Here is a 21,896-nt window from a genome sequence, read left to right on the forward strand (position 1 = left end):
AAATGGGAATCGAAATCACTATGATTCGAGTGGAAGATCGAACTCTTAGCCGAAGAGAGCTTTCTTCTCTTTTGACCGAAGTCGTATCGGTCGGGCGGGAGTTAGGTCTGTGTTTTGGTTTGGAGTGTCGGCTGCGGTCGTGCGGTGAGACCGTGAGGACGGCCGCAGTCGGCGGCGTTAGAGTGCAGTGTGCGCAGTCGGGGCAGTGGTGGCGCGCGGCGTCGCCCGGGCTGGTGCTGCGCGAGGACCGCGGAGGGGGCGGGGCCGGCGGGGGCAGCCCGCACCGCATCACCACGTACTCGTACCTGGCGGCCGAGCCGGGCCGGCTGCGGCGGCCGCTGCAGGCCGGGGACCGCGCGCCCGCGTCGCCGCACTTCCACCGGCCGCCGTCGGCCGCCAGCTCGGGCCCCGCCTCGCGCCCCGCGTCCCGCCCCGCCTCCCGCGCCTCCTCGCGGCCCGCCATGCGCGCGCTCGTCGACTCCATCCGCGGGGAGACGCCGCGCCCCAAGTCGCCCCACATGAACAACGAGGTACGCGCGCACGCCGCTACGATAACCCGACGACATCCCACTCCCGAACTGACCGTAAACCGGTGTTACAAGTTCTAAACGTCTATACAAGTACACAGATGCATTTATTTAATAAATAAAATACCCAGAACCATAGCCCAGGTCTAAATGTTTAATACGCGTTTTGTATCGAATAGAATACAATATATTCAATTGTTCGATCACCGCCATATGTGTCACTCGGACGCAAGCGCCCCTTACGATACATAATATATTTGTACAATATCGATATTTTCTATGCTATTATATATATAATACTAGCTACTCGCCCCGGCTTCACCCGGGTGTACATATATTATACATATAATATAAACCTTCCTCTTGAATCGTTCTATCTATTAAAAAAACCGCTTCAAAATCCGTTGCGTAATTTTAAAAATTTAAGCATACATAGAGACAGACAGACAGCGACAGCGACTTTATTTTATACTATGTAATGATTTACAATAAAATATTTGCATCAAACATCTTATACCTACAACACAAACATTGCTTACCCAAAAACTAAATAATCCTGTGCAAATTGTCCAGAGTTACTATTACATATATATTATTTTAATAAAAAAAAATAGTATAGAATAGAAAATCATTTATTCAAATAAACTTAATTTAAACACTTTTGAATAGTCGTAACAATTTTTTTTTATCTACCGCTCTTTCGGAAAGCTATCTCATCACAAGAACGTGCTAAAAACTTAATACCTAACGAAAATATTATATGCAACACATATTACTATATTATTACTATTATAACTTCTCATTTAATTTTTAATATGTATGTAAATGAAAGTCATTGACATTCATTATTTGAATTTGGCGCGCATTTGTAGGTGAATTAAATTTAAACGTCAGAATGACGTACGTCATTTGTCGAGGAAGTTTCTAGATGTTTCTAACAGTTTTTTTGCTGAATAATACGTGTATAATTGTTTATAATTTGAGTTGATAATTTTGTGAAGTAATAGCGTTAAATGTTGTTTCTCTTTTCAGGTGAGTTATTTAAAATTGATACTATTTGTAATGCGCTGTTATACTTGATAAGACAATTGTTTGTAATAAATATAATCTCTTTTCAGAGCAACACAATTAAGTATATTATTTCACATAAAAAAGGTGTTTGAAAAATACATAACACATTATATGTATATTAAAATCTTAAAACACGTACACGCCTCTTGAGTACTTCTAAAACCAGCTTCTTTGTTTCATATATCTTTATAATTAAACCTGTAAATAATATAAATATTGACCTACCACCGCAGGAGCCGATCGAGCTGTCGCACTACCCGGCCGCATACAAGCCACCGCCGGGCACCAAACCCAAGATCGAGCGCGACGACTTCCCCGCGCCGCCCTACCCCTACACAGACCCAGGTAAACCTCACCAGTGAAGTTACTTAGGATGTAGTACAACACAGGTGATACAGTAAATTAGTAGTCATGATTTTTATTATTATACTAGCAATTTTCCAAGATTATTTTACTTTTCTAAAATAAAAATAGCCTAACTTACTCCTTATTACATCAGCTACCTGCCAATAAAAGTCCCGTCGAAATCCGTCCAGTCATTTCAGAGATTAGCAGGAACAAACCGACAGACAGACAAAATTGTTAAAAAATGTTATCTTTAGGTGTATGTGGCGTATTTATATTCATATGCATGTAGTAAAAAACGGTTATTTCTATATCACAAACAGACACTCCAACTTTATTTATATGTATAGATATCGAATCGTATTATAAAAATGATGAATGATGATGAATGAGAGGAGAGATGATACTTTGTACAATGAAGCGAAATTTTTACCAATAAACGAGTTGACTTTGTATTGTACAAGAAATTTATGGTAGAATCGATTAATGAAGTATATTAGATGATTAAAATATGTCTGTCTGTCCCGCTTTCACGACAAAACTACTGAACCGACTCGAATGAAATTTACTATACAGATAGTCCAGATCCTGAGAAAGGACATAGGCTACTTTGTAAGACGAAAAAAGGGTTGTAACGGGTTGAAAGGGGATGCAAAGTTGTATGGAAGTATCTTCATTTTTAAATCTAGAAGCTTGAAATGTATTTTTTAGATTGTTGACTAAATTAAAATAAATATTCAAAATTTGTATAAAAATCATCCTTAAGGGGGTAAAATAAAATAGGGGATGAAATGGAAATTCCTCATTCGTTGTATATTCCATGCGGAAGAAGTCGCTGGCACAGATAGTATTATATATATGAAAGTTTTATGTGTGTGTGTGTGTGTTTGTTTTACTGATAGCCCCACATACCCCTTGATGCAACTTCACGTACCCCTTGGGGTACGCGTACCACTAATTGTGAAACTCCGCTTTAGAGGAATTGACTGTGTGTTTGTGTGTAGAGCGTCGGCGGCGCTGGTCGGACACGTACAAGGGCGTGGAGAGCGACGACGAGCCGGACGCGGGGGTCGTGACCAACGGACACGCGGCCGACCAACAGCTGCGGCGCGAGCAGCACGAGCTGGCCAAGCTGCACAGCGGGCTCGCGCAGGTACACCGCCACCACCACCACCACCACCACCACCACCACTCACTGTCACATACACGCGGCCGACCAACAGCTGCGGCGCGAGCAGCACGAGCTGGCCAAGCTGCACAGCGGGCTCGCGCAGGTACACCGCCACCACCACCACCACCACCACCACCACCACTCACTGTCACATACACGCGGCCGACCAACAGCTGCGGCGCGAGCAGCACGAGCTGGCCAAGCTGCACAGCGGGCTCGCGCAGGTACACCGCCACCACCACCACCACCACCACCACCACCACTCACTGTCACATACACGCGGCCGACCAACAGCTGCGGCGCGAGCAGCACGAGCTGGCCAAGCTGCACAGCGGGCTCGCGCAGGTACACCGCCACCACCACCACCACCACCACCACCACCACTCACTGTCACATACACGCGGCCGACCAACAGCTGCGGCGCGAGCAGCACGAGCTGGCCAAGCTGCACAGCGGGCTCGCGCAGGTACACCGCCACCACCACCACTACCACCACCACCACTCACTGTCACATACACGCGGCCGACCAACAGCTGCGGCGCGAGCAGCACGAGCTGGCCAAGCTGCACAGCGGGCTCGCGCAGGTACACCGCCACCACCACCACCACCACCACCACCACTCACTGTCACATACACGCGGCCGACCAACAGCTGCGGCGCGAGCAGCACGAGCTGGCCAAGCTGCACAGCGGGCTCGCGCAGGTACACCGCCACCACCACCACCACCACCACCACCACCACCACTCACTGTCACATACACGCGGCCGACCAACAGCTGCGGCGCGAGCAGCACGAGCTGGCCAAGCTGCACAGCGGGCTCGCGCAGGTACACCGCCACCACCACCACCACCACCACCACCACCACCACTCACTGTCACATACACGCGGCCGACCAACAGCTGCGGCGCGAGCAGCACGAGCTGGCCAAGCTGCACAGCGGGCTCGCGCAGGTACACCGCCACCACCACCACTCACTGTCACATACACGCGGCCGACCAACAGCTGCTCCCCGAGTAGCACGAGCTGGCCTTTGAACTTTTAGATTCTACTTATTATTTGAAATACATATATTTCTTTAGCTATAATAGAAAAAATGTATACTTTGCAGGTGATACTGAAAGATGTACAAGAACGAGAAAAGTTACAGCAGTGGAAGAAACAGAACTTGGATCCGAGGAACGCGAGCAGGTGAACACTTATGTTAACTATGTATAGATAAAAGAAATACAGTAAAAAGTAGATGTATTGTTGTTTAGTAGTATTATTATCCGTTTTAGTGCGCGTTTTATCTAAAAGTGCCAGATGCGCGGTAGAGACTTACACAATTCTCCACACCCTGGAACCGAAGTGGTCTCGGACAGTGCGGTTTTAGAGGAACTTCCTCCCGCGTACACTTAGGTTGTAGAATGAACTACTTGCCGAGGTTTTCTCGATAGATTACAACATGGATATTTTCAAGAAGGATATATTAAGATTTATTAAGAGTCGGAAAGTTTTTTAAAGAAATATATAAAATTTTAAATGTAGGTGCCGTAAATAAATGCCGTAATAAAATTTTAAATATGCGAGAGATTACAGCATGGGGATTGTCAAGAAGGGTATATTAAGGTTTCTTAAGGGTGCGCGTTGCCGCACGTGCTGTATTATACAAGTATCATAACTATGGCATAAGTTTGTGACCGGGAGTTGAGTGTGTGTTATGTGGCTCGTCGCCGGCGTTGAGTGTGTGTGTGTGTGTAGGACGCCGAGTGCGGCGCGCGAGCCGCAGTACCGGCTGCGGTACTCGTGGCCGGCGTTGAGTGTGTGTGTGTGTGTAGGACGCCGAGTGCGGCGCGCGAGCCGCAGTACCGGCTGCGGTACTCGTGGCCGGCGTTGAGTGTGTGTGTGTGTGTAGGACGCCGAGTGCGGCGCGCGAGCCGCAGTACCGGCTGCGGTACTCGTGGCCGGCGTTGAGTGTGTGTGTGTGTGTAGGACGCCGAGTGCGGCGCGCGAGCCGCAGTACCGGCTGCGGTACTCGTGGCCGGCGTTGAGTGTGTGTGTGTGTGTGTAGGACGCCGAGTGCGGCGCGCGAGCCGCAGTACCGGCTGCGGTACTCGTGGCCGGCGTTGAGTGTGTGTGTGTGTGTAGGACGCCGAGTGCGGCGCGCGAGCCGCAGTACCGGCTGCGGTACTCGTCCCCGGTGGGGGCGTCCCCGTCCCGCTCCATGGACCACCCCCGCGCCGCTCACTCCGCCGCCGGCTACTACGACCACCACGCGGTGCCCTCCTACCACGGTAATTATCACCACCTACCATACACCACATCGCCACCGATTACAACATTTGTTTCCTAGGTACTCAGTATTCTACATGTCTCGTCACTCATAACGAGAACTGACCATTACTTGATGTATTTATATTATATTGTTTAATTCCGCTACAATTATCATGTGTGAAACAAATATTCGGTGTGGAAACTTGACTACCGTTACGACCTTCTCTAATGGCGATCAAATTCCGACTGTCAGGGGCCGTCGAAGTATTATGTAAGCCCCTCCCTCACCACCCCTTCCCCTTCCCCTTCCCCCATTCGCCCTTGTCAGTAAAAGTAAGCAACGCTCTAGCCCCCTCCCTCCATGCTTACGTAAACATTTTTCAATTAATGTATTGTTTTTTAGCAAACACAATGTGAGGGTTGCCATTCGTGTAAAAGAGTAAATAACTGCCGATGACGTAATCATCATCTAGACTCCCCTACCCCTATGTCATCCAAAATAAGCAAAGTACAGACCCCCCCCCCCCTCCTTCCCCCCTTGATCCCCCTCTGATCGCCGTACCAATGTAACGTTAACTGTCAAACTTGCTTTCCACGATACAGACATAGCCTAATGTAAAGTCATAGTTACAATGTTACTTAAGTTAAGTTTTATAAAATGAATGTTATTCTTATTCTAATAAATTCATCAAGTAATGAAATGGACTTCTGCAAAATAACACCTAATTCTATTAAATATGTAGTGACTATTGCCTGTTAATGATATATGAAAGAAAATATATATTAATTTCTCTGTACATAATTACATAGTAATTAATAGTACTTCCCGTATATTAAATTACTTTACCCTTTCATATATCATTGCACAGTACATATTTATTTAAATAAACACACTCCTTACACAATAATTGAAATTAACAATATTATAATTCTTTCAAGAAAATATCAATTTTGAACTACGACTGCATAGCTCTTTCAAGTTACAGTCCATGAGTACGTACTCACTATGTTTTTGTAACGCGTAAATAAAACAATTACTTTGTGTAACATAAAAGAGCGATGCAATTGTACTGCGGGCTCTATATTAACAATTAAGTTTAATACAATAATTGAAATTAACAATATTGTAATTTCTATAAGAAAATTTCAATTTTAAACTAGGACTGCATAGCTATGAAAAAATGCCGAGTTACGTACTCATGGACTGTAACTGGAAAGAGAGCAAGTTTTTGCAAAACAAAATATATTTTCTGTAGCATAAAAGAGCGATGCAATTGTACAACGACGTGGCTCTATAGTAATAAATAAGTTTAATAATGTATTAAATAATATATCACAATTCGATTTGTGCATGTAACAGAAATATATTAAAGAATTCTAAAACAAAATGAAGAACGTATAATCTATACTATATAAATATTGGATGCAATATTAAAATTATTATTATTATTATACACTCAAAAACTAATTCTTCTACTACTGAAACTAATCGGCACGTTTGTTGTAAATAAAACAGCAAATTAATAATTATTACCATTCTTAAATAACATATCAAACTTGTACATATGCATATGTTTAAAAAAAAGGAAGCAAAATATGCTTAAGAATATTAAATAAATTAACTAATTAATTTTCTAAAATTGTAGTCAAACAAGTATTGAATGGAGAAATATCTCCTTTGGAAAGTGTACACTATATCCTGAGGAGATAAAAACCATCGCTCCTAAGAATATCCTTCAATTCTTGCGAATTTTGAAGAGCGAGCACGACAGATCTCTACAGGTCGCTGTGTTACAGGTCATAGCAAATGATAATAGCCCAAACAACCCAATAAAAAAAAGTTTGATACGTTATTTTGATATAAAATTCTAATGTTAAATTTATCTTAACATCACAGCTTCCATTAACCATTACATTTAATAATATTTATAGACTACATAATGATATAATAAAATAATATATATACATACAGCATGCCATTCTTGTGCTGAATATAAGAAACTAATTGGTTAGTGGAAGCCGTGTAGTGTCGTGTCGTGTCGTGTCGTCCGACACGGCTACATTTGTGACGAGCGACAGAGCGTAGATGTATACATTTGCGTGTGTTGCAGTACACACGTACTACACAGAGGACGGTGAGTGGTAGCTCGCTTGCGCACAACATACACACCTCGTATCCTATTATATATATATTTATATATATAGTAACATCTATGCTTCGTCCTTCATCGCAAATCATATATATATATATATAATAAAATATCAGTTATTTTTCTAAATTTCGAACATTCAGCGCTATTGCAGTATCATTTCTGAATATTATAGAGTAATCATTGAAGCGCGTGGACAGTCAAGTGGCTCGTTCAAGCACGTACCTTTTACCGTTGACTAGACAGAGATAGAAAAAGTTCCGTCTCTGTCTTTCAAGCGGCAAACTCACGTGGTTGTCGATGTCTTTTATACGTCTGCAAGGTGTATTACAATATCTGATTAAAAAGAATTAGGTTGAGAATGAGGTATTTATGGCTCGAACGAAATGATAGTGTGAAACGCTGAGCTCGTAAGCGACAAACGCTAGCGGGGGACCGGGGTACCGAGGGGACAGTGGGGTGGGGTGAGGGGGGAGAGGAGGGCTCGGGCGGCCGCAACAGGTGAGACGCTTGCACTCTGCGCTTGTGTGTGTGTGAGTGTGGGCACGCCGACACACTCAACTGCTCGTGTCCCAACAATGTTCCGTTCTGCTGATTATCGGCCTCACTCACAAAGACTTCTTTACAATTCTTGTTATGTAACCTTATCTGAATGGTTCTCGCCCGTTTTGCATCAATTCCCTATATTTTGCCTTTTTAGTCAAATCAAATACTAATTCCTATTCAATGGGTTCTCGCCCGTTTCCTTCAGTTCCGTAATTTTTAGCTAAGTCAAATATTTACTATTAATTCTTGGTCTTGCCATTGTTTGTTGCCTGTTCTTGCTCTTAAGATTTTTTAATGAATTTTATGATTTCTATGTCATAATCATTTGTTATCTCTTTTGATTTACTCTCCCCAATACCAAAGTTAATATTCGTTCGTCGAATATCGAAATTCAAAGTAAATATAGCATTCTGGTCTTTTAAGTACCACTTCATATTACTGTCAAAAATTTCGTTCTCCTATTTTTTAAATAAATACCCTAAGAACGTTGACTTTTGATTATTATTGTGTTGGCGGCGTCCTTTCCAATCATTCAGTGTTAACGTTTTTACGCTTAAAGCTTATTATTATTGCGTTTCTTATATGTGAATGTAATAACTACGATATCATTTTGTTAAATTATTTTGTTACTGGACCGATCATCAAAATTAGATATAGAAACTATTGCTGCCGTTATAATTAGTTTGCTGCGTTTATCGATTATGTTCTCATGTCACGCTTCGTTACTAACACAGTAACATGCATCTGTAACTAATGTAACATAGTCGTCAGGGCTGAATGCAGTATTTATAGAATCAGATACACATTTGAACGGAGATTGATCAAATAATAATTTGATACATATATTATAAAGACGATATTGCTTTATAAACAGAAGAGTACCGCAAGGTACAACTTTAGGTCCACTGCAGTTTCTAAATGTACGTTTGGAAAATAACAATATAATGTTGATGATCAATCTTTAGTTACACTCAATTTGAAATCTAGTATGACATTTGTATATTGTACATTTATCAAACTGATCATTAAAATGACATATATACGTGTATATATGTATACATACTGACTACCGTTTAGTGTTGGGCTTCATAATTTTATGTAACGGAAATGGTCAATATTTTATTTTTATTTATATAGATATATATAAGTATGTTATGTAAATTTATATATTTATTTTGTGTTGCTGCGACGTACTGTGTTTAATACGATGTGCATGTTTACGGCGCGGTCACATAGTTGGTCATTTATTACAATTTGATTTCATTTTCATTTCATTCCAAAACCATGTAAAACAGTTTCTTGGTTTTGGTGACAAATTACATTTATAGTGTTTCATTTTCATTGATTAGTAAAGTAACTTCATCATTCAATAACTACCCTTTGACGACATTGTTGTCGTATGTATGAATAAAGTTAACTATGTGACCGTCGTTATGTACAATGAAGGAGAGAAATTGAGATACGTCACGTCACGATGCATGGTGGACGGGAAGTGACCGTGACGTGCCCTTCATTATACATGTATTGCGCGTCGTCTACGCCCCTACTAACCGGTCGCTCAGCGCGCTATCCACATAATATAGTACGGAAGATAATGTTCGGTCTTGAAAGTTACGCTATTGTCTATATAGATCTTGCAACCCTATCTCGAATTTTTATAATTTTATAAGTATTTTTTGTCTGGTAAAGTGTATACAAAAGTCTTTATTTTAATATTCTCCCTTTCGATCTATCCATCGTATAATTCAAACCGGGGTCTAAATTACGACGGCCCGAGCCGAGGTCGAACCTCTAGCGAGTGCTCTCAGATTAAAGTCGTATATGTCAGGTACTATTGGACCTTCAGCCTCTCCAAAATCCTTCCGTTAGTTCTGAAGGCCATCTACACTTGCCACCTATTGTGTGGTCAAGCTGCAAAGCCAGCTGCGGCCGACAGTATTCAAAATATTTCGAAAAAAAAAACAATTAGAATATTTTCTAAATTTTATATGAAGTTACATATTTACCACGTCTTTTATCAACAAATGAAAGTACAAACAGTTGTAAATTTAGATGTAGACCTTTCAATTGTGTCGTAGACACATCTTCAAGGCTAGAACGTTAGTGTGGATAGTGTGTTGTACGGCGGGCGTATGCGGTGTGAGCGTAGTCGGCGCGGCGTAGTGCACGGGGCGGGTACTAGCGCGCGCGGTGTGTGTAGTGCTGCAGGCGCGGCCCGGGATGAGGGCCAGCACGCTGCCCGCCGCCCTGCCCCCCCGCCACCACCACCACCACCACCACCACCACCACCACCACCCGGCCGCGGCCGGCTGTAACGTGAGTACCGGGCCGGTCCCCCGCTAGCTAGCCCCGTGTAGGCCCGTGTAGAGCGCGCACGTGTTGCAGTGGTATCCTCGCTGCGGTCTGCTCCTCGGCCCGGCTACGGGCTCGCCAACCGTTCGCACACGTTCTCCTCCAGCACAGCGGTGAGTACCCTCCGTTTACCATCCGCCGTCCCGTACCGCCATTACCCTCTTGTTGTACTTTTCCTGCTGGATAATAAACACAGTGGCTGAGGTAACGAAAACTTTATTTCAGAGTGCATAAAGTCTATAATTAAAAGAACTCTTATTATAGTAAAATCGTTAAATCTCAGTCAATTAATATATGTTTGAAATCACTATTTAATAATTAACATCGTCTTAATATTTATTATACTAAAATATTTTATTAGCGAATCAAATCGATGATCGCCCTACGAGAAAATATCTGGCGATATTCAAACTTAAGACGAAGTATAAAAATTTTATTTCTAAATCGACGCAATCGGGAATTGAATCCAAGACCCTGTAAAGTAAAATAAATCGAGCTGCAATAGGTGAAACTTAGACAACTGTGTAGTTAACTGCAATCAATTGTAAATAGCTTATGTGTTCCTGTCCTGCAGCTTACGTGAATGCTTGTGTTTGCTATATATGTTGTCAATAGCTATATTTACACGGACGCTCTTTCACGTGCAAAGCGACTGTCACGCAGGAAATAATGGGCATGTAAATGTAGATAAAGGCACCGAGAAAAACCGTAAACAGTGAGCGCGTTCTCGCGGTTTTCATACGTGCGTGCTTTACCGTATTTTTGTAATAATTAATTATCATTGCAAAATGGCGGAGCTCTGACTACGGAGCAAAGACAATTATAGAGTTATTGATAATTTATAAATCTTGAACATGTCTTTGAAAAATAAAAACATCTGACTGTGGAGCAAAGACAATTATAGAATTATAAATAATGTATAAATCTTAAACGTGTCTTTGAAAAATAAAATATCTGACTGTGGAGCAAAGACAATTGTAGAGTAATTGATATAATAATTTATAAATCTTGAACGTGTCTTTGAAAAATAAAATATCTGACTGTGGAGCAAAGACAATTGTATAGTAATTGATATAATAATTTACAAATCTTGAACGTGTCTTTGAAAAATAAAAACATCTGACTGTTGAGCAAAGACAAAATTATAGAGTTATTGATAATTTCTAAATCTTGAACGTGTCTTTGAAAAATAAAAATATCTGACTGTGGAGCAAAGACAATTGTAGAGTAATTGATATAATAATTTATAAATCTTGAACGTATCTTTGGAAAATAAAAACATCTGACTGTGAAGCAAAGACAAAATTGTAGAGTTATTGATAATGTATATATCTTAAACATGTCTTTGGAAAATAAAATCTGAGGGATAATACTTCACTTCGGGTCACAAATTTCAAACGAAAATTAAATGACATGAAACTAAACAATACTTGCGCGAAAGAGTGAACACAAAAATCGCCCGCTGGATTTCACGCACTAAGAAAGTACGCCCTCGTGATCGCTCGTGAATGAATGTCTCGTGTAAATGTAGCTATTGGTATTATTTAATATCGACGCCACGAGAAACAAATGAACCTATTAAATGCTTACTTACTACCATGTAAGTATGTACAAGTAATATTTATATATGATGTTTAGGGAAGCACTTCAAACAACGGACCGGTCCGGGTTTTTTGATCGTGTATAAGTTTTTTTACATTTTGCTGCAAAGTATTGTCTATTTGTAATTGTTACGGGATGTTTTCTCAAAAATTCTATCGTGTATGTATTTTGAGTAAATTATAAATCGATTTTTAATGTATTTTTTTTATAATCACTTACCATCGCTCTCAGAGACGTCTAGAAGTTCTTTAAGGAACTTCTTAGTGCAGATTTCAATAAATTATTACTCAGAGACAGCTAATAGTATTAATACTATTACTACCTACTCTAAACTCATATATGTAATGACAAACTTTTAGATCTATTTAAACTGCACTGTAAATTTTTGACATGCATGTAATATAGAAAATAAGTTTCTCATGGCGTCGAATATAAAGAGTATGTTTGCCAACATCGTAGTATAAAAAAAAATGTAACCCGCCCAAGGCTGGGTGCGTCAATAGTGCTGGTTGGTATATTGTATAAGGAGGCGGGTGTGAACGGCCACTTATATATATTACATATTCCTACATTATATCAGGTATGTACACATAGCTACAAGTGTGTTTTTTTTATTTTTAAATACAATTTTCCACAGACATTTTCGTCCGTGCCTCTTTTAATTTACTTTAATATTATTATATTTATTTAATTTCCACTTTTGTACAACTCCAGCCGAGATATTACAATTTACCTACAGTGGCAGGCTACAAGTTGCATATTGTCTATGACATCAGTAATGTTTTGTTATATCTAAAATATCAATTACAGTGTTACCAGCTGCTAAGTATCCATGTGCACTCTGTTAGAGTATCCAGATACCTAATATTATAGAAAAAGTAATCTATTTAGTTTTGTACTCTGTGCTTGTATTTTTTTCTTAATGTTATTCCGTTTCCGGTTCTCAAATAAAGATAATAAAATTGTCGTCGTCCGTCATTATTATTTTATTAAAAATCCAAGTGGCCATCTTAACATCCAAGACACACTCTTTATAAATAGGTGTTATATTGTATGCTTCGATTCAAGATAGTTGTTTTTGTATCGTAGATGATACACAGTATTCTACCAAGTGAGACAGTTGCCACGAGAATAGATATAGTTATTCAAATTTATCACTTTTTTTTTTTATTTTATAAAGCATGCTTTAATGTGTTGACGAAATAAATGTTAGATATATTGTGTGTGTGTGTATGTGTGTGTACAGACTTTGTTAGTTAATTGTGCTGGTGTGCGTGTACAGGGCGACTTCACATTCAGCGGGATGGGCGACAAGACGCATAGCACAGACTTCAGCAGCGGCAAGTCAGACAGTGAGTATACAACATATATATAAATTAGTTATCTCATATCTGAAGTATATGCTGCGAGTAGAATGTAAAATTAGTACTATCCAACAATCAATAATATATTTTCGATAACACTTTCTCTCTTATAGCTACAAATAGAGAAAACCTATTATTTTACTATTTAGGGTACAGGGTTTTAACTTATATTTTAAGATTTAGATTGTAACATAAATAAATAAAAAGAAATGAGTTGGTTTATTGATTTCTATCATATTAAAAGATATAAAGCTTCTCATTGAAATATTCGGTTGCAGTATAATACTGTTTATTGAGTTCAAAACCTACTAAATGGATTTTGATGAAACTTTACACTAATATACTATATACTATAGCATCAGAATAATAAGTAGGCTATAATTTAAAAAGATATTATGTAAATTGGGTGAAATATAATGATAAACGTCAAGTAAGTGTAATAATGCAGATGAGTATAAAAATTGGACAGGTCAGCTAGATTTGAATAAAGAATGACCTATGATTAGTGTACATACATATTGTGGGGCGGCTCGTTGTATGGTAGTATAGTACTGTAGCGGAGTATTGGCTCACTGACGCGTTGTTGTTGGTTTGTGCGCGCAGTGCGGACGGACCTGTGCGGTAAGTACTCCGCTTGGCTTGGTGCGAGACACGCCCCCCGCGTCTACACCACTACACAGAGTGAAAGCTTCTCAGCCAGTGCTCATTCTGGAATGTAGCAATTTATTTGTCAATTATCGCACTACCCGCCAGGAATTAATAATATTCTCATGATTATTATTTAGGATTATGAAATTAAAATACCATCCAGATCATCTGGATGAGTGTGGGTCCTCCACAGTGCGTTTTTACAGAAACTCCTTAATACGCATAATCACATTGTGGAATCACTTTCCAGCAATGGTATTTCCGAAGCGATACGATATTGAAATTTTCAAGAAAAGAACTTATTCCTTCTTAAAATGCTAGTAACGCACTTGGTATTCTTCTGGTGTTGCGGGTGCTTATAGGTGGCAATAATTACTTATCAAGTGAACTGCAAGCTCGTTTGTCCCCTACGCTAAAAAAAACACAACAGCAATGTTAAATATTGATGTTATTGCTGTTACAGTATTCATATTCTCAATATAATCTGTATTGTTTCATTAACTACTTTTCAGATTGAGCCAGTGCTCAAGTTTCTACTCTGTGTACATATAGTACTCTGTGGCAATGTGACCGCACTTGTTCGCCTCGCCCGCAGTCATCCGCCGCAATAAGAGATCAGAACTAACGGCAATAATATGCTTATTATGATTTATTCATCTAGATTGTGGTTTTTTAAATGAATATTATTATAATTTATATTCATCGCCCTTGTTATTCATATGACTGTACTTTATATTACACACGGTCGATTACAGTCGCTTTTACAGATCAAAATGTTATAATCATATCGTTAAAATATTTGCCTTGAGCTATTACTATGTTGTAGTTTTCAAACGTGTAAGAAGCGTAGCGTATGTATTACCCCCACCCCTAGCCTTGGTTACCCTTGTAGCGAGCTTTTTTTTAATAATCTCTAAGTCATCTTTGAGTTTTAATAATTTTGTCTTGAACATGTTATCAGGTAATTTATAAAATTTAATTAAAATATATCAATAAATTTGGCTACAGATGTGAAACCTGTATGCTAATTATAATTGAACAATATTGTTTTTTTTTACATATATTACTCATATCTGTTATTTTGTTTTGCTTATACACGGTTATCTTTAAAAAAAGTCAAAAGATAACAATAACGTGTACTGATGAATCTGAATAGTTACTTAATGGATTTATTTTATTTTGTTTAATTCCGTTTGCATGTGTGAGAACACAAATATTCTGTGCGGAAGCCTGACCACCGCTACTGGAAGTTACGACCTTCTCTATTGGTGATCAAATTCCGACCGTTTGTTTGTTTGTTTGTAACACTTTATTGCACAATAAATACATTTAAATTAACTAAAGAAACACGATCTTAAAAAAAAATATATATAAGATGTACAATGGCGGACTTATCCCAAATGAGGGATTTCTTCCAGTCAACCTTTGAATGACTGCAAGGAATTGTGGAGTGGTGGGACTATATATATACATGACAATAACAACAAAGGAAAAAGAAGCAAACGCATTATATAACTATAATATATAACAACTAGAATATTAAATAAATATTTAAGTATAATATATAAATACATATATATAAAATAATAATAATAAAATAACAAATGTATAAATAGTAACAGCAGAAATATATAAAAAACAATATTACTATATTAAAAAAAAATATATATGAAGAATACTAAAACAGCGCATCTGCAGTGTGACTCCAAAGTTTTTTAAGACGAGCCTTAAAAAACTAAGTACGTACTAAGTAATTAAGCGTTATTGAGTCTACACCCTTATTTCGACTAGTGTTTCGCCTCAGGCATCATCAGGCATTGAATAGAGTTCGGATATAGCTCGAAGATGCTAATGATAGCGGAATTAAACAAAATAATATGATTTATATTATTTTGTTATAAAATTGACCTTAAGTTATAAAATTGACTTGCGCAAAATAAGACCTAAATAAGTAAAATAATTGGATCTGAATAGATTTATTATCACCCTTTCATCAAATGTTACGAAACACCCTCCTGTTGTTAGTTGTTAGTGTGATTGTCTGTCCCAGGCTCGCGCAGCATCCACCGTAGTTACGGCCCTGCTATACCCAGCTGCTTCACTTATATACATCTATTTTAATGTTTTATTTTTATTTTACATCTATTCAAAAAAGCAAAACACAAGTTTCTTGCTCGTTCTTCTTGTGATGATCAGCGCTCTGAATGAGTGGTAGAATCAAAATATGACTATTCAAAAGTGCTTGTATTGAGTTTATTTGAATAAAGATTATTTTTATTTTTATAAATATGTTCATACGTTTGTGTTATATATTATAATATGCTTGCAATTATTGCAGTATCTGCCGGCTCTATAACAGACGTGGACAGGAGTGCTGTGGTGAGTTGGTGGTCATTTTTCTTCTTTTGTTTCAACGGCAATTAAATATAGTTTCCCCAGAACGTTGCGACGACTTTTGCTCATTCTGTCGCACCTCTTAGATGTTCCATTATGCAGGATGTTGGGCACAAACGACAGGTCAATAGATGTGGGCCATAGTCTGGGATGGCGCTCCGCAGTCACAAGCCTCCCTTGAAGCGACACCCCATTATTATTTGTATACAAGAACACAAATTCTCGCGCTGTTACTTCTGATGGTCGCGGGTTGGATTCCTCGCATGGTGCAAACATTTGTATTCAGGAGTATGATTGTTTGTATCGGTCTGGGTGTTTTATAGGTATTTTATATATGTATTTACAATAAAAATGTATTTAAGTATTTATATCAGTTGTCTAGTACTTACGAATAGATGGCACTGTGGGAATAGTCATGGATTATTATTATTGTTATATACAGTAAAACATTGTATTTTTTGTATTAACACTCAGTTTTATCAATGAAATGTATTTATTTGCATGGACTACGGTATAAATATTAAAAGAATGTCAGTATTAATAAAATTGTACACATATTTCGGCATTGTTTTTAAATTATAAAATAGAATTAATACATTTACATTTAAAAATTATATTATATGTCAAATATAGGTAGATACGTAACACTTATTTTCGTTAGGTGTCAATCGATTTGTTTTTTTGATCACTTTTGAAGGGAATCGATTCACGTTAGGCAGTATTAAGTGGAACTTACTTTATGCTAAGTCTTCTTGTTAAACAATGAGCATTTGGCAAAGCAACGAACAATTATTTTTGGATTGTTTTGTATTTTCTGTTAATTGTAGTTTTGTTTGCGGGCGTGTCCTCAGACGACGGACGGCGGGCCGGGCACGGTGGGTCGCGGGGGGGTCTCCCTGGTGGGTCCGGTGGGGGTCTCGGGGGTCACGGCGCTGGGCCCCCGCACGGGCGTGCGCCGCTCGCTGCCCAACATGGCCACGTCGCACCTGGTGCACGAGCCCGCCAAGCTGTACCCGTACCACCTGCTGCTCATCACCAACTACCGCCTACCGCCCGACGTCGACCGCCTCAACCTAGAGGTAAACACACCCACCCCATCATTGGGGCCGCGGGGGGGTCGCTGTGGGGATCGTGGGGGGGTCATCTATTCAAAAAAGCAACACACAAGTTTCTTGCTCATTCTTCTTGTGATAAATCTGCATTCCGAATGAAGTGGTAGAATCAATATATGACTATTCAAAAGTGCTTGTAATAAGTTTAATTAAATAAAGACTTTCTATTTCTTGGTGGGGATCGTGGGGGTGTCGGTGGGGGTCGTGGGGGTCTCAGTGGGGGTCGTAGGGGTCGTTGGGGTCTCTTGAAAAAAGGTTTTGACCTTTGCATTTTTATATCAGTTGATAATTTATTGTAAATTCTAATCATCATACCTATATATTTTTTTTTAATATTGCACTATTATATGTTGACTTCAACACTTGTGTTGTGTTGGATAATGTTGTTAGAGGCATTGCTAACTGTTTTAATGTAAATATAACAATTGATGTTCCAAGTTCACTGACGGCCTCGGTGGTCTAGCAGATTAGCACTACCGCTTTAAGTCCGATGGTCGCGGGTTCGATTCCTCGCATGGCACAAACATTTGTATTCATGTTGATTGTTTGTATCGGTCTGGGTGTTTTCTGTGTATAATATGTACGAAAAAAAATATATCTATGTATTTGTATCAGTTGTATAGTACCAATAACACAAGCTTTAGCTAGCTCAACTTGTGTCTAGATGGCGCTGTGTGAATTGTCCTGAGATGATTATTATTATTATTATTACTGACAGTGTACTCATTCACAGGTCACCAAGTATATGTACTACAGCTATATGTAATTATTTGTATGTCTGTTCACAGAGGCACCTTTCGGACGCGGAATTCGAGGCGATCCTGCAGACCACCCGGCCGGAGTTCTACCGACTGCCGCAGTGGCGCCGCAACGAGCTCAAGAGACGCGCCCGGCTGTTCTAGAACCAGCACTGCCTCACCAGCACCAGCACGGCCTGCAGCTGCGAGCCGACATGGACCGGGACGTCTGGACCACTCGTCGATATCACTCCGGTTTTGATGTAGCCGTGTACTATTAATATGCTTACATTTAAGTCAGGGAGAGCGGATCGTCAATTTGATGGGATTTAAGCAGAGAATAGGAATAGTATGGTGTAGAGAAGCAATGTAAGCGAGTGGTCCGTGCAAGCGACGTGCGGCGCGCGCTGTTGTTTAAATTATAAACATATTATTTATTTGCGAAGTTGTTTTGGTGCAGCGCCGCACGAGGTCGCACCGTACGTTCTGTACGGCCCGTACGGCCCGTACGGTCCGTACGGTCCGTACGGTCCGTACTGACGTTACGCGGCGTTTTTCAATTTAGTTTAAGTAACATAGTGATGATATTAATAACTATTGACATAATAAATTCGTATAACTAGCGCGAGGACAGTTCATAGAACTGGCGCCGCCCTCCGCCGCGCCCGATGCCTTGTTTTTATAAATTATAATTATATATATTGTGATTTGTGTGAACGCGTGTACCACTTTGTCTTAGTGAGAACCAAATATATTACAGCGTATAAGTTGCGTTACTTCGCTTTAGGTGATAAGTTGGGACAAATAGACTCTGTCGCTATGTAACGGTAGGTAGCTGGTAAGTGTAGCTTTCGTGAGTGGTCCGCGGGACTCGCCACGGCGCTCTCGTACACTGACGTACGCGGCTGTACGCGGCAGTACGCAGCTGTACGCCGCCGCACGCCAGTGTATGGTCCGTCGGAGCCGGACCGCACACTTCGAACTAACGCGTCGATTTTCGATTATTTTTTAAATATCATATAGATGTTTCATGCATTTTGAAAGGTGCTGCTAGGTGTCAGTGTTATTTAACGAATGTCTCAAAGCAGCTGTGAGTGGAGTGCACGCCCGTAGTCTCGCGTGAGCGGTGGACAGACAGACAGACACCGCTTCATTCACGCGCACGCCCCTTGTGTAGTACGACAACTGGTTTGTGTTCATTGTCTATTGCAGTAGTAATACAATATTATTTTATGATAAATAACTTTTATGTTTGGTAGATAACCTTCCGCCTCACATCAGTAATGTTCATATTGTAGATAGCCTCATGTTTATGAATTCCGGTGGACTCACACGTGTCTCTGTCCACTATAGTCTGTTTTTAAATCCCGGAGACTAAATTGACAGGTGTAAATGTCAAATTTTTAAATAATGTTACCACCCACAGCGGTGTATCTCTCGGAAACTTTTATTTTCACATATTAGTTTTAAAGCTTTAAATGACGTTTCCACAACAGAATTATAATATATAATACTAGTGTTTCCATTACTGTTGTCGTATTATACAGTATAAAAATACATTTTTGTCGTTTCCGTATAAATAGTATTTTTTACAGTATTAAACTACAAACCAAAAGTTTTTTTCTTTCAAACAGCAAATTATTTTAAATAGGTGATTGTTTTATAAAGAAGGCAGTTAAATTTTATTTTAGTGAAAACAGAAAAATCTATTTTGATACAACAACCATATATTTATTAATACCTAAACTTTATTAATTTTGTGTTAATTCGTTTTATATAAAAGCTAACTACTATTTCTGAATAACCTATAAAAATGGGTAATTAATATTAATTTCCGATTGCCACAACCCTATTTAAAACATGCAAATACCTGGCAACATCGGAAACGTCAAATTTGTTTCCGGGATTAAAAAGCAGACAACAGGCCGTGGTAGGTCGTGTATGCGATCGTTACAGTGTAATGATACTTATATTGATATATATATAACTAACCCTCGACTTGACAGTTATTACCAACACAGGTGATGTTCCTAGACTGTGACTAACTGTGCGAGTGTTCGGGGTGTGTGTGTGCGCGTTTTGGATGGGTGTGTGCGTGTGTGGATGGATGTATGTGCGTGTGTGAGATGTGTGTGTGTGCGCTTCGGCTCGCCTCGTGCGAACATAAATTACATTATTGTTTTTAATTTTATTCTAGGCAGATAATATTTTTAGTTGCAATATAGTTGATTATATAATATTTTTTCATCAAATATTTGACGGCTTATGCTATTTTATTAGTAGGTAAGGTAAGGTTAGATAGCTTACAACAATTGAGATGCCTAATTGTTACCATTTGGTGCCGGCGCGGCGGCTGACTGGCTGCTGGCGGTGGTCACTGCCACTGGTGGTGGTCACTGCCACTGGTGGTGGTCACTGTCGCTGGTGGTGGTCACTGCCACTGGTGGTGGTCACTGCCACTGGTGGTGGTCACTGCCGCTGGTGGTGGTCACTGCCGCTGGTGGTGGTCATCACCGCAGCTGTTGGTCGACGGTCGGCCACTGCTTTCTCTTCGATTCCATTTTATATAATATTTATATAATTCCAATAATACTTATTATTCTCAATATAAATTCTTTCTTCCCTTAACCTTCGATTGCCGATAAGGTTAATTTGTCTATTGCACTGCTGTAATGGAGTGGGAGCGAAATGCAGCGCGATATACAATACGGTTATGGGTAATAATTTGATATTCATATTTACTTCTAACAAAGTATGATGAACTGTTCATCATCATCATCATCATCATCTGCTTTTCTTGGAGTGGTCAGGTGATGTTCACAATATTGTATGTACTTTCTTTTTGTTTCACCACTTGTAGCTTGGATAAAGAACTAGTGCTCGGTTGTACTCAGTAAGACGCACCCAGTGTAGGGACACTATCACAGTAGGGCAACTAGGTACATGATAGTCAATGACAGCTTTCTATGTACGTATGTATGTATGTATGCAGTGTGCGGGGAGAGAGTTAATTATATTATTTATACTGTAATTATGTAGATGTATATAGAGTTTATTTTGTATAACGCTTACATTACTGTGTATGTATGTACGAGTAGAGCGGCGCGCGCCGACGTACGTGTCTCGTGAGAGGTGCGCGTCCGCCATTTTCCGATGTCTAATCTAATTGTAATAATTATATAATTTATAATATATATTTATAATTTTAATATATTTGCGGATTTGGAAGTGTCAAATGAGAGGTATTTTATTCAAGGATTTAAATGGAAACTATGCTTTTAAAGTAATAAAACTTGCATTTCCGATTAATTGTGTTTTTATTTATATTCAACCTTCAACTTGTCAAAAATTTTCAATACAATGATATTAATAAATACACATTATTTATTAATATCATTGTATTGAAAATTTTGTTTGTTTATAAAAAACTAGCTATTCACCCCGGCTTCGTACGGGTATACATATAAACCTTCCTTTTGAATCACTCTATCTATTAAAAAAACAGCTTCAAAATCCGTTGCGTAGTTTTAAAGATTTAAGCATACATAGACGGTATGTCTTTGTTTTATTATATGTAATGATAATAAAATAATCATCTACTGGATACACGGTGAGATAACTAAG

The 21,896-nt window shown here is 39.5% G+C and overlaps 1 protein-coding gene across 1 annotated transcript in view; it reads left to right on the plus strand.

Moving 5' to 3' along the window:
• LOC131855688 (actin-binding LIM protein 3) overlaps positions 1 to 19,969 on the plus strand; it is a 104,821-nt gene extending 84,852 nt beyond the window's left edge. The window contains exons 9-18 of the mRNA XM_059206987.1: positions 198 to 530; positions 1,832 to 1,943; positions 2,948 to 3,096; positions 4,223 to 4,302; positions 5,242 to 5,387; positions 10,449 to 10,528; positions 13,300 to 13,369; positions 16,368 to 16,408; positions 17,275 to 17,502; positions 18,324 to 19,969. Coding sequence (XP_059062970.1) covers positions 198 to 530; positions 1,832 to 1,943; positions 2,948 to 3,096; positions 4,223 to 4,302; positions 5,242 to 5,387; positions 10,449 to 10,528; positions 13,300 to 13,369; positions 16,368 to 16,408; positions 17,275 to 17,502; positions 18,324 to 18,437 — 1,353 coding nt within the window. The 3' untranslated portion in view covers positions 18,438 to 19,969. The remainder of the gene's footprint in view (positions 1 to 197; positions 531 to 1,831; positions 1,944 to 2,947; positions 3,097 to 4,222; positions 4,303 to 5,241; positions 5,388 to 10,448; positions 10,529 to 13,299; positions 13,370 to 16,367; positions 16,409 to 17,274; positions 17,503 to 18,323) is intronic.
• Positions 19,970 to 21,896: the final 1,927 nt, after the last annotated feature.

The sequence above is a fragment of the Achroia grisella genome, unplaced genomic scaffold (assembly GCF_030625045.1).
Source record: "Achroia grisella isolate CSIRO2021 unplaced genomic scaffold, CSIRO_AGI_Agris_v1 utg1462, whole genome shotgun sequence".
NCBI classification, from domain to species: domain Eukaryota; kingdom Metazoa; phylum Arthropoda; class Insecta; order Lepidoptera; family Pyralidae; genus Achroia; species Achroia grisella.